At 46.0% G+C, this 13,045-nt stretch overlaps 1 protein-coding gene across 1 annotated transcript in view; it reads left to right on the forward strand.

Annotated features, from left to right (window-relative positions):
• Nucleotides 1–545: 545 nt before the first annotated feature.
• Nucleotides 546–13,045, forward strand: part of LOC147453829 (jasmonoyl--L-amino acid synthetase JAR4-like) — a 28,222-nt gene continuing 15,722 nt past the window's right edge. The window contains exon 1 of the mRNA XM_086515913.1: nucleotides 546–868. Coding sequence (XP_086372039.1) covers nucleotides 579–868 — 290 coding nt within the window. The 5' untranslated portion in view covers nucleotides 546–578. The remainder of the gene's footprint in view (nucleotides 869–13,045) is intronic.

Genomic DNA, 13,045 nt, shown 5'->3' on the forward strand with positions numbered 1-13,045 from the left:
TTAAGAAGGGAGTTCGGTATGATGGCATTGGCCTTTGAAGCAAGGACCTCCTTTTGGCATGCGAGAGAGAGAGAGAGAGAGAGAGAGAGAGAGAGAGAGAGAGAGGCGGGCGAAGCCTGTCGGAAAATAACCAAAATACCCCTCTAATTTGAGGAAATTCCTAAAATACCCTTGTATCTATTTTGGTTGGATTGTTCAAGATTTTCTAATCTTCATTCGTTGTCGACAATTGAGATCCGTTTTTGAGTGCTCAGCATGTAATTTGTCACCAGTTACCATCGCAAAAAAGGCAATTATGTTTAAAAATAATGAAGTAATTCATCTCCAAAACCTCCATAACCAACTCAAATTGTAGTTTTAGCATCTTGTACGAAGACAATCACTCTTCTTATGAAGACCTACAAAAAATTTATTTCTGGAGAAATTTACTCTCACAACCAGGGGTATTTTGGGAATTTTGGAAAATATGAAGGGCATTTTGGGAATTTATGATAAAATATCGGGGGTATTTTGGGAGTTTTTGAAAATTGAGGGCTATTGTGGGAATTTCCACAAATTAGAGGCGTAGAGGGGTCACTATGGCAGCACTCCTGTCGAATGAGGAGTTAGATGCGATTGCAGAGTTTCACGAAGCAGCTCGCAATGCTGCTTCAGTGCAGGCTGGCCTGCTCTCCTCCATCCTCACGCACAATACCTCCTGCGCTTATCTGCAGCAGCACGGCATGGATGGCCGCTCCGATGTCCGCTCTTTCAAGTCTCGCATCCCCATCGTCGATCCTGACGATCTCCACCCTCTCATTCAGCGCATTGCAGATGGAGACTCTTCTGCTCTGCTCACCTCTTCGCCCATCACCTCCATGCTCCTCAGGTAATTGCTTCTTGCTAATGATTGGATGTTTCGCTCTTCATTTTGTGTGTGTGTGTGTGTGTGTGAGAGAGAGAGAGAGAGAGAGGGAGAGAGAGGATGAGGCCAAAATTATCTTTACGACAGATCGCATACATCACTGTCTGTATATTCCAGCTTGGAGGCTAGTAAGGGCCCTCAATCTCTGAAAAATATCTTCATCCTAGATGGGCACCTTCTGTAGCTGCAGTTTTGGTTATCCTCTTCAGTTCGATCCTTCACTCTCCTAGAGAATGATCATCTCTCAGTGCGTCTTTTGATATTGTCTAGGGCTTCAGCTACGCCCCATACCTTCCTGGGTGTTTTCCGCATCGCAGCCGCTTGAGGTGCCTATCTTTCAGAGTCTTTGGTGGATACCCTCTACCTCTCAAGGTGAAACCTCAAGTAGGCCTCGTTCTCGATGGTTGTGGCTCCGACAGATCAATTGTTGTCACTGTGTGCTGTCTGTGTCTAACTCATCTCTGTTGGGGGTGCTCCTCCATGCTAGCTATAAGACTGTCCCGATGCCCGTGCATCTCTAATAGGAAGAGGTCTAGGCCATGCGGACATAGAAACATAGTATGGGGAGTGGGAATGGAGAATGGAATCGGGGTCGAGGTTGGTTGGTGCCCAGAATGGAAAAAATAACAAATCATTACTGAAAAAATATTTTTGAGCTGCACGTATGTCCAGTAGAGGTTGAAGCCTTCAACAATGAAAGTTGAGGCTTGAGCCATGAGGAGGCCTCCTTTGGTAGGCTATGGGGGGCCTCCAAAAGTGGCCCTAAAGGAGCCCCAAAGTGACGGTAAAAATGGCCCTAGAAGCGTGCTAGAACACTCCCTAACATTCTGGCTGTTCTTTCCCAAAAGATGACCATTGGCTGATCCCTGCGCCATTCTGGATAGCCATCCGTTTCGAATGCCGTTTGAATTGAGGGTCAAATTCCTTCATGTCTCTGAGTTTCTCGCGATGAAGGGGTGTTCTAGTGCATCTCTCACGGGAGAGTGCACACACACACTTCGTTGGCACTCTTAACTCTCAAGAGAGAGATGCTGTAGGGAGGGAGAGTCACTGTGCAAAGAGAAGAAGCCAACACTGAGAGAATCGTAGGTTGAAAACATCAAAACGAGAGAGCGGAGATCAATTTTTGGTGAGGTATGTTGGCGCGGGGAGGGAGAGCCAATCATGGCACAATATGGGGGGGAAAATGGAAAGGTTTGGGATAGAGGAAGAGGCGATCAAAATTCAGCCCACGTTCACTTCTCCCAAATTCCCACACTGCCTCATTAGTTTTTTAGTCTTATTTTAATTTTGATGTTGGAAAAATTACCAATATATCCTTGAAATTTGAGAAAATTCGCAAAGTACCCCTCGTATTTTGCCAAAAATTCCCAAAATGTCCTTTATTTTTTTTTAAATGCTCAAAATACCCCTTGTTATTCTAGCAAACATCTCTAAATACTTTTCTTTTTGCAACTCTTCATAGGAGGAGTAGTTCTTTCTAAACCAAAGATGATAGAACTAGGATTTTGGATGGCATTGTGGGCTCTCAAGTTGAAATGAATTCTTATTAGTACGCACAAAGACCTCTATTTGTGAGATCATTGGGGATTTTTTTTTTATAAAACACTTAAATATAGATCTCTATCATCAAAAAGTCTAAACTATACAAAATTTGGAGCAAACTATTCAAAATTAAAACAAGGGTATTTTGGAAATTTTCCCTTAATGTAATAAGCCTTTAGATTGTTCACACTTGCCAGACACTGAATGATTTAATAGTCTCAAACGCATGCCCCCAAAATGTTGCGCCTCTCGTGTGAGAACTCTTTAAATTGATAGATTTTGGGACTCTTTGACCTTTCTGGCTCAACACTGGCCTGAGCAGGTTCAATCCACCTCTTGGAAGTTTTACGACATTATTGTTCGGCTCATTCGTCCAATATTTGGAGGAACAAAACATTTAGAAGTTGTAAAAACTTGCTTAAAGCTTTAAACTAAGGCCTAAGAATGCCTTCTTTGCTTATGTGCGTGCTCTATTGACTCTAAAACTTGACAAGCAAATCAAGAATTGGAACATATATATGGATCCAAAAATAATTCATTTGTGCACAAAAGTAATCATGTTGAGACTATAGATTGATAGTCAACTTAGTTGCAGATCCTTTGCCTATGTGAAGTATCTCTTGTTGGAGCTCTTGCGTCGTGTTGACATGGTCTCTCATGGATGTTTGCTTTGCATCTAGGGTCCTATTAGAGTTCAGGCATCTCTCTGGATTTGTCTAGTCGGTCCAAGTTTCTCTGCGAGATAGGTGTAGGGAGTGAGGACTGTTTTGTGACTGCATGGCTAGTGAGAGGTAGGTTTCTCATGTTGGGTTGTGTTTAGCCATGTTTAGCTCGGATTTTGGCTCAATTCCATGGCCAGTTGGCTTTTGTAGGCACAAAGGATGTTTCTCCCACTTCCCAGGTGCTCCCATATGCCCTTTGGCCCCTCTCCAACATTCTTTCTTTTGCTGGTCGTGGGAGGGCAGATCATGGGTCGGGCAAGTTGATGCAGATCCTATGTAGGCAGGCAGAGGGAGCGAGTCTCTCGATGGTGTAGACTAGCCCCAATACGGGGGCGCCTTCCCCAGGGTGTCCGAATGGGCAGCTTGGAGGCCGGCCGCCATGGGCATGAGGAAGGATAGCCCAATGTTTTTGGGCAGCCTCATGCCCAACGTTTTTGCTGCCTTATCCCTTGCATTTTGTAGCTAGAGGGGGCCTCAACACTGGACCAGTTGTCAACTCGCAGCAAGATCTGAAAACGCAGAGCTGTCCAAAAAATGCAACCCGGTTTGAAAAACGCAGGCTGATCTGATGCCGTTTGGGTGCGATGTTACTGTTGAAGGGGAGCGCTAGAGAGGGAGGTTGCAGATCAGGCTACGGATGCAAAAACGTTGGTTGTTCTCGCAAAAAACGCTAGGGCTGGAAAACGCTGATCAGCGTTTTGGACAATGGAAACCGGCAGAAGTGCTAGCGCTAGCCTTAGGAGGAGAGATCGATGCAGATTCTCCGCATCTTGGCGACTGATACCATGTGAGAGTGAGCAACGGAAAGAGTGAGCCACGCGCGTTGAAAACGCTGGAGGGAGAGAGAGAGAAACACAAGTGCTCTGCAAATGATGTTCTCAATACACAATCTGAATGACTACAAGACCCTAAGCATTCTATTTATAGAATCTTAGGTTGAGGTACGGAGAAATGTGTAACTGGTGTAAAAAACATAAAAGCCCAAAAATGGCTAATAATGTGTGCACCCAACCAGGCTTAGAAAATGACCGGCCGGACACGTGCTAAAAGTGTCCGCCCATGCAATCTACATGATGTGCGATGGGTGGCCAACCCGGGACAATCACTAGCCGTACAAAATGGCAACGTAACGGTGGTGTAACTCTAACAGGCTCTATCCAAGTCCTCTTGGTGTCCATCTGAATCAAGTCCTGGCGGATAAGTCTAGTAATCTCTGTTTGTGTCATAGTGAGAGAGGGGGCCTCCAAAGAGTATTGGAAGGGAGGCAGTCTGTTCATGCTAAAACCATGCATCTAGAACAAAGAAGTCATTTGTCCATACCAGCAAGCGGTGTCTCCCTGTAAGGCCAATTGTCGAGAAGACTCAAGAGCAAGCTGGGCATATCTGTTTCTGGGAAGGTCCCACAAGCTATGTATGAAAGAGACCGATCTACTAAGTGCCTCAATCACCACCGGAGCGGCAACTAGCTCTGCTCTAATAATCTCATGAGGTATCGAGGCCTTGGCTCTAATCATCCGAGATGTCATAGATACCAAGAGCCACTCCATCACTTTCCATCCATTAGTGCAACCAACTCTGTCGTGACAACCACATGAGGGGCCCCAAATCTGCATCCCATACATCATAGCTGAGGTCACCAAAGTATCAAAAAGCCAAAGTTTGGTTCGAGGTTGCTAACCTGCGAACACATCCTCTCAAGTCTGCCCAAGGTTGCATAGGCTCTGCTCTTCTCAGCGAAAAAACTGGCCCACTGAAAGCTACCCCTAGATAAGTATATGCATCTGTATACTCCACAATCTCCTGCCCATAGGTAAATGTGGGAGCTGACCTCCTGTCACAAACTGTGACATGGCTGCCCAATGTACACACACACTCCCCCCCCTAAAGCATGGACAGTTCGGGGAAGGACAGGCTGAATGATGACGTGGCTGCTGCATACGGTCAACACCCGAAAATGGCGGAGGTGGTGCCACGTGGAAGCAGTACGGAATCCCGTGATTTCCGGCGCAATCAGCGCTCAGCTTTTGGCAGGTTTTTGGCTACGCAATTGAGAGTGGGAGAGAGAGAGACTCTTGCTTTTTCTACGCAAGCTTGAGAAAGAGCTCTTTTGCTTTATATTAAAAGCTATTTTTATGGACAACTTTTCGGACTTGCTTTATTTGACAAGCAAGAGAGAGAAAGAGCCTTTGCTTTATTTTTGGGCTTTTGATTTTCAACATCATTATGTGATCCCTTTTCCTAGGCATGACATATTGTATGTTGAGCACGTTTCTCTCATGGATGAGCACGAATGTATGCGGATTTTTCATGAAAAGCTGAAAGGTATGTATGTCAGGAAGTCACATTCCATGTCTCTTCCTTGGCATGACACAGTTTCCGAACGAGCACATGAAACTATGAGCACCAAGCGTGGGCATTTCCATTGTGTTTTGCCACAGTTGATTGCTCTAGATCATAAGAGAAAGATTCGATCTCATTGGTTGCATGTGTTTGATGAACGGGTTGTCACTCCGTCTCTTTGTTCATCTACATTGCATGCACAGTCTTTGAGGAAGACAAGATTTTTTCCACTCACTTTACATGGAATGGGTATGTTCATGGTTTTGTGTTGGAAATGGTTTTAGGAATTTTCAGCCATGGAGATTCTTGAAGACGAAAGAAGCATGACTCTCAACAAAGTTGAAGCATCGAAGGAGCCACAGAAGACTTTGTGTCCTTTCGGCGCGGCCCAAAGAAGCAAGCGTTGCAAACCTTTATGAAGTTCAAGTACCGCACGACCCACACATCAGAGTGGGCCAGCGAAGAGTCCCTTCTAGGATTCTGGATGCTATTGGCGATCTCCCTCGACGCCATGCAGTTCGGTACCAGTACCTCACTTTGAAAAGGAGGGGATGTCACGTGACACATCCAACCCTATGTGTCCGTGGACAAGCTACAACATGATCAGGGTTCAATCAATTCAGTCAGTCTAGAATAGGAAGTGATCTGATACTTTTGTGAGTCTATTCGTAGACCGTGCATGCCCAGTGACTTAGTATAGATGCATATCCTCTGGTTGCACACAGCATGATCATAAGCATTCCCATCAGAATCCATCAGAATCAGTCAGGGGAATTTTCCAGTGCATTTAGCCTATTTTCCCTATTTTTGGTATTTTTCACTTATTATTTTTAAGTGACTTTCCGACGAAAGTAGGTAGGGCAATTTTGCTAAGTTAATATATAAGCAAACCCAAGTTAGCACTTTCTGGCAGAAGAGGCAGCAGGAGCTTCCCTCTCAACAGGCATTCTTCTCAGCAAGAACCCTCAAGCGCCAAGCTTCCCATAGCCTAGCGTTTTTGGACAACCTCAGCACTTCCCCATCCTTGGCGTTTTGTAGATTTGCTTGATCGCCACAGTACCCTACAGCCTAGCGTTTGTTGGAGATCGCCATCAGCAGTACCAGACCCCTAGCGTTTTCAGTCGCAGTCATCGCCAAGACTTACCAGATTCCTAGCGTTTTTACTAGCGTTTTTCAGATCTGCCAGCGTTTTGTATTTTCAGCCATTTGCAGTAGTTGGTTCAGCGTTTTCAGCAGGCATCAAAAGCAGCAGATTGAGCCCTTGAAGCATTGCAGAAGACCCCCATTTTCAGCCCTCAAAAACGCAGCCAAAACAGTCATTTTCAGCCACCGAACAGCCCCGAAATTCAGCAGATAGAAGACCACAGATTTCAGCCCTAAAGTCGTCGTCGTCATCACCGCCGTCGTCATCGGCATAGTCCCAAGTTGCATCAGTCCGTTGGATATGCATTGTACCACTTTGTGCAATCATAAGTAGACCACTCTCGCCGACGAGATTGGGGCCTTCGGAGGAGGGTTTTACGGCGTCTCTGGTGTCGTATCTCTCTTCTCTCTCTATCTCTCAGTCTCATACACTTGCACGCACAGTGTCCATTCACTTTGTTTGTGATCATAGCACTTTCCATTAAGAACGGAAGGCTCTACCTTCCATAAGAACAAAAGGAACCTTGAGCACAGTTCGGAGCACTCATCTTGAGCAAAGCGCAAACAATCATTCCGCTGCACCTAACAGGACGACGAAAGGCCTTAGAGTTCGAGAGCAGCTGAGGAACGTGGAAGAAAAGGCAAGATGAAAACAGGACTGGTTCTAGATTGCGTGGGTACCAATCCCAGCACGTTGGACGAGAGTATAGAACTTTGCCGAGCTTGGGGCAAAGTGAAAGACCAAGAAGCCTTTATCTTCTAAGATGGAGGAGCCAAGGCCAACTTCATTTCACCGGAATTGGCGGCGCGGCTCGAGATCACTCCCGATTGGATGGGACCACTTGCGGAGGCCGTTCTAGCGGCACCCGGCAAGGACGTAGCCATTACACCTGTCATTGGCAAACTTCGGTTGCATTGTCAGGGGTATTTGAGGCATGAAGACTTTTACATAATGCCTTTAGAAGGTTGTGATGTTCTGCCTGGTACCACAAGAACAACGCCGTGGTCGACTATCGGGTGAGGAAAGCGACATTGACCACAGAGAAGGGCAGAACCATTGTACTTGACATTAAACTTAAGGGTAAGTCTGTCCCTATTGTATCGGCTTCGGCCATTTCAAAGTTAATGAAATCCAGTCTGTTTGTTTACTCGATCTTTATGAAAGAGTTGAGTGTGATGAGGATAAGACAAATATGTTTGAACTTGATAACGCCAAGATTTTCTCCACTCTCATGCCGATTGCTTCTCAGAGGGCCTGCCTGGCGAGTTACCACCCGCTCGTCCTGAAGATCGTACCATTCATTTGACACTTGGAAGCACACCACCGAACCGGCCACCTTACCATGTGAGCCGAGCCCAGAACGAAGAGATTATGAACCAAGTGAAAGACCTCTTGGAAAAGAGTCTTGTCCAGCCTAGTACTTCACCGTATTGCTGTCCAGTGTTGTTGGTTTTGAAGGAAGACGGATCTTGGAGAATGTGCATCGATTATAGAGCTCTCCACAAAATCACCATCAAGAACAGATTTCCGATTCCTAGGATCGATGATATACTCGACAGATTACAGGGATCGTCGTGTTTTAGCAGGATTGATTTGAAGAGTGGATATCCTCAGATCCGAATTGCGTCGGGAGACGTCTACAAGATAGCCTTTCGGACGACTTTTGGGTTATTTGAGTTTTTGGTGATGCCTTTTGGCTTAACCAATGCTCCTGCGACATTTAACCGAATGATGGACAGGATTTTTCGAGAGTACAGGCTATTTGTTGACACTTTCTTTGACGATATCATTGTTTTCTCCAAGGATGAGGTAGAACATAGAGAACATCTGCTTCAAGTCTTTCAGGCATTACGAGATCACAAGTTAGTGATTAATGCGAAGAAAAGTGAATTATTCCTACCAGAGATACACTTTTTGGGACAAATTGTCTCAACCAAACAGGAGTGCAGATGGATCCGGCCTAGATAGAGACTATCCGTGATTGGCCAGATTTGAAGAATGTCCGTGAAGTTAGAAGCTTCTTGGGATTGTGTTCGTACTACAGGCGGTTCATCAGAAAGTTTGCAGAGGTTGCTTCCCCTTTGCATATCTTGACACAAAAAGGAGTCCCTTTCTCGTGGGGACCCACAGAGGTGACCGCCTTTCAGATATTGAAAGAAAAATTGACTACGAGACCAGTTTTGACTGTGCCGGATGAAGAAGCATTTGAAGTATATTGTGATGCTTGTGGTCGTAGTTTGGGTGTGGTCTTAATGCAAGAAGGCCATGTCATTGCTTACGGGAGCTGATTGTTCTCAAGGCCGGAATTGACAGCACAGATTTATGAGAAAGAGCTTTTGGTGGTTATCCATGCTCTTACTCAGTGGCGGCACTACCTACTCGGAGCGGATCTTACTGTCTTTACAGACCATCAGAGTTTACGCTACTTCTTGTCACAGAAGCAACTATTGGAAAAGCAGATGCGGTGGGCGAACATCTTGTCACAATTTCACTTCCAGATTGTTCATGTGCAGGGACAGAAGAATTTGGTGGCAGATGCTTTGTCTCGGAAGCCGTTGGTTCTAGCTCTTTCCGCGATACATCATAGGAGCTTCGAGGATATGGTCGACCAGTATGCCACAGATACGGATTTTGCAGACGTTTCCACACGGATACGGGATGGGGAGACAATAGCGGGATATTCCATTCGGGATGGCTACTTGATGAGGAAAACCATGTTGTGCGTTACACAGCCGTTGAGGGAAAAGGTTATGATTGAATGCCATTGTCCGCCTTTTACAGGTCATCGGAGCATTGCTACCACCATGAAAGGGGTAGAGAGATACTTCTTTTGGCCGAGACTCAAGAAGGTGTGGACGAGTTTGTGCGCAATTGCTTGGTTTGCCAGAAGGTCTTTGCAAAGCCCACCTGCCAGATTGTTATAGCCTTTGCCCATACCCACCTGCCCCTACGAAAGTATTGCAATGGATTTCATTTTTGATCTCCCCAGAACACAGAGTGGTCACGATGGTATTTGGACTGCTAGTGACAGATTCAACAAGCAGGCTCATTTCATTCGAGTGAAGAAAACAGTGAAGCCGGATCACTTAGCGAGACTGTTTGTGGCCCAGATTTTCAGATTACATGGCATGCCTGAGATGATTGTCTCCGATAGGGATCCCAGATTTACGAGTTTGTTTTGGAAGGCAATTTGGGAGAGCATTGGCACGCGGTTCCAGCTCTCGTCATCTTTCCACCCGCAGACTGACAGGCAATCTGAGATTGCCAATTCAATGGTTTTAGATTTATTGAAGTCTTATATCTCGGATCAGAAGACTCAATGGGAAAAGTATCTACCTTTGGTGGAATTTGCCTACAACAACATGATACACTCTTCGACGGGGAAGGCACCATTTGAGATTATTGAAGGTGCTGCAAAGGTTCCACCCTTCCTAAGCACGAAAGATAAGATTTTTGAAGCTGATGAGTACACGCGCGACTTAGACATGGCTTTTGCCAAGGTCCGCGAGGCTTTGCAGAAATCTCAAGAAAGATAGAAAAAGGCAGCGGATCGCCATCGGCGCGATTTGAAATTGAAGGAGGATGATTGGGTGCTCTTAGGTTTTGAGAAGGCACGCCTGAGAAAGAAGAGGCTTTTTCCAAAGCTTAGTATGCGATACTATGGACCTTTCCAGATCTCCGAAAGGATCAATGATGTCTCCTTCCAACTGAAACTGCCTGACACTTGGAGGATTCACAATGCATTTCATGTGAGTCTGTTGAAATCTTTTAAAGGAGATGTGCTTGAAGATGGGGAGCCTAATGAGCAACCCGAAGTGGAAGAAAACGAGGAGATACTTGTTTCTGAACAGATTTTGGCACATAGGGACTGAAAGAATAAGGGTAAAGTACGAAGGCGGCTCTTGGTTAAATTCAAGAACTATCCTGCATTGGATGCGAAGTGGATGGAGGAGGAGGAGGACCTAGCAGATACTCCTTAGATTGTGAACCTTTACCTTGAAGTTTTGGTTTAGCATAGTCTACTCCAAATGGAACCTCGAATTCAGCTTGGCTGGAGATCTGGTGCAGTGGGTTGCACAAGAGGGGAGTTACTCCGCTCCTTTGTCAACAGATGCCTTGATTTTTTTAGAATACTAGAGGCACTGATGTCTCTTTGAGCTTCAGGGATACTGAGAGTTGACAGTATTCTGCTGTATGACTTTATGAAATGGAATTCCGGAAAATATAAAACTGATTTGTTCTTTACTTGTTTTTAAGTGCAGGAACTGATAGATGAAATGACTGCAGCATTTTGGTCTAAATGATCTCGAATAGACATGGTTGCAATAGGGGTTAGTCAATCCGACATCTATGAGGTCTTGAGTGGATCTAGATGCGATTGCTAAGTGCATTGCCGATAAATCATGGTCTAAGATCCGAATGAATGTGATTTGTCATGTGATGTCAAGTGATGTCCTGTGATTTCGTGTGATGTGACTGTCGATTGGTACATGTGCTAGATGTGTGTTCTTCGTGCGTAGATACTAATAGTCAGTGTCTGCTAAGACAATTTATGGCTTCTGTCTGTTTTGCAGGCGTAATTGAGGGTGATTACAATGCTTTCAAGAGGGGGGTATGTCACAAACGGGTGACGTGGCGTGCCAGTACATATCCACACTCACACCCCGATGGGAACCCTAAATGTTGACGTGGCTGAAATTCCTGAAAACTGCGCAAAAATGCTGACGTGGCAGCTTCCGCGAGTTGCGGCGCATTTCACACTGAAACGTGGCAGAACTGTACGGACATCAGATTTGTGCGTGGGCTCATGTAATCTTTAAGTAAGTGGGCTGGCCTCTCACAACTCAGGGCATCCGGACGCAGAGTCTGAGTGTGAGCGCCTGCCCGCACTCTTGTACTTTGAACACAGATTAATATAAAAAGAAATTCCGAAAGGGGTGCTAGTCTTTGGGGCCATTATCTCTAGGCACGGAACTCCGCCGGGCCAGTGTCGAATCAATTGTGAACTGTAAACTGTTTTGAAGTGGATATTTTTGCTGTCGGGGTAGGATCTTGACTTGGAGTGTCCAAGTCTGTTACACTATCTTCCTACGTTGTATAGGAGAGAGCAATGGGCTGCAAACCCTAGCTCTTCTGTGCAGCCTGTTTCCGGCGACGTGCTCGGCCCTTGTGCGACCTCGTGAGCTGCTCCACTGCTGTACCCTGCACGAGCTCGCAACCTGCAGCTCTGCCCTCTTGCTGACGCGCGTGCTCCCTACGTTTCTACAGCCCTGCACAACCTGCCTGCGTGACCTGCTCCCCTGCGCGCTCAGCAAAGCCCTGCATGACCTTCTCCCCTTGCGCGCTCAAACAGAGCCCTTGGTGTGTGTATCTTCTATCGACTGCACGCTCTCTGCACCCTGAAATTGACGACTTGCATGCAAGACAGCAAGTTGGGCACGCACATGAACCCTAACCCACCTGTTTGTAGGAGTGTCGCAAATCCTAACCCGCCTTCTGCAGGACTGTCTCAAACTCTAATCCGGCATTGTCGCAAACCCTAACGTGTTCACTACATAGTGGTGAACCCTAAATCACCTGAACGCTTGGCTGCTGCGAGACAGAGCATGACCTGAGAGAGAGAGAGAGAGAGAGAGAGAGAGAGAGAGAGAGAGAGAGAGAGAGAGAGAGAGAGAGAGAGAGAGAGAGAGAGAGAGAGAGAGAGAAATGAAATGAAATGAAATGTTATATTAGAGAGAGAGAGAGAGAGAGAGAGAGAGAGAGAGAGAGAGAGAGAGAGAGAGAGAGAGAGAGAGAGAGAGAGAGAGAGAGAGAGAGAGAGAGAGAGAGAGAGAGAGAGAGAGAGAGAGAGAGAGAGAGAGAGAGAGAGAGAAATGACATGAAATGAAATGTAAAATTAACGTCTTCAAAAGGCCAAAATGACCTATGAGACCAAAAGGTTACATGTGGTGAATCTAATACCAGGTCTGGGCACAAAAAGTACAAAGAACTGAAAAGAAAATAGTGGGTAGGGGTGGGGTGAAAGTTGATACAAAGGGAATACAAAACCGGGGGTTGGGGGGGGGGGGGGGTGAGTTGATACAATGGAGCTCTCTGACAATCGAGGCATCATATACATATACATTAGTATCAAAAAGGCTATAGAGATTCAATGTCCTCCAAGGTAGGCACTCTGTCGGGACGGCTCCTATGTCGCGCTAGTATGGTATGGATCCTCTATCGCAATCTGCGTTGATGTCGAGAGGGTCCCCCTCATCCGTGGGCGACGTGACCGTCCCCACTCTATCGCCCGATCAAGCAGTATGCCTTTGGTGCCTTTGGTGTTGTTATGCTGCTAGCCTGCTGGGGCTGCTCGGACTCCTGTGTCTGTGACTGAAAGAAATCTGTAAT

Source organism: Adiantum capillus-veneris, chromosome 7 (assembly GCF_014529385.1).
Source record: "Adiantum capillus-veneris isolate H3 chromosome 7, ASM1452938v2, whole genome shotgun sequence".
Classification (NCBI taxonomy): Eukaryota; Viridiplantae; Streptophyta; class Polypodiopsida; order Polypodiales; family Pteridaceae; genus Adiantum; species Adiantum capillus-veneris.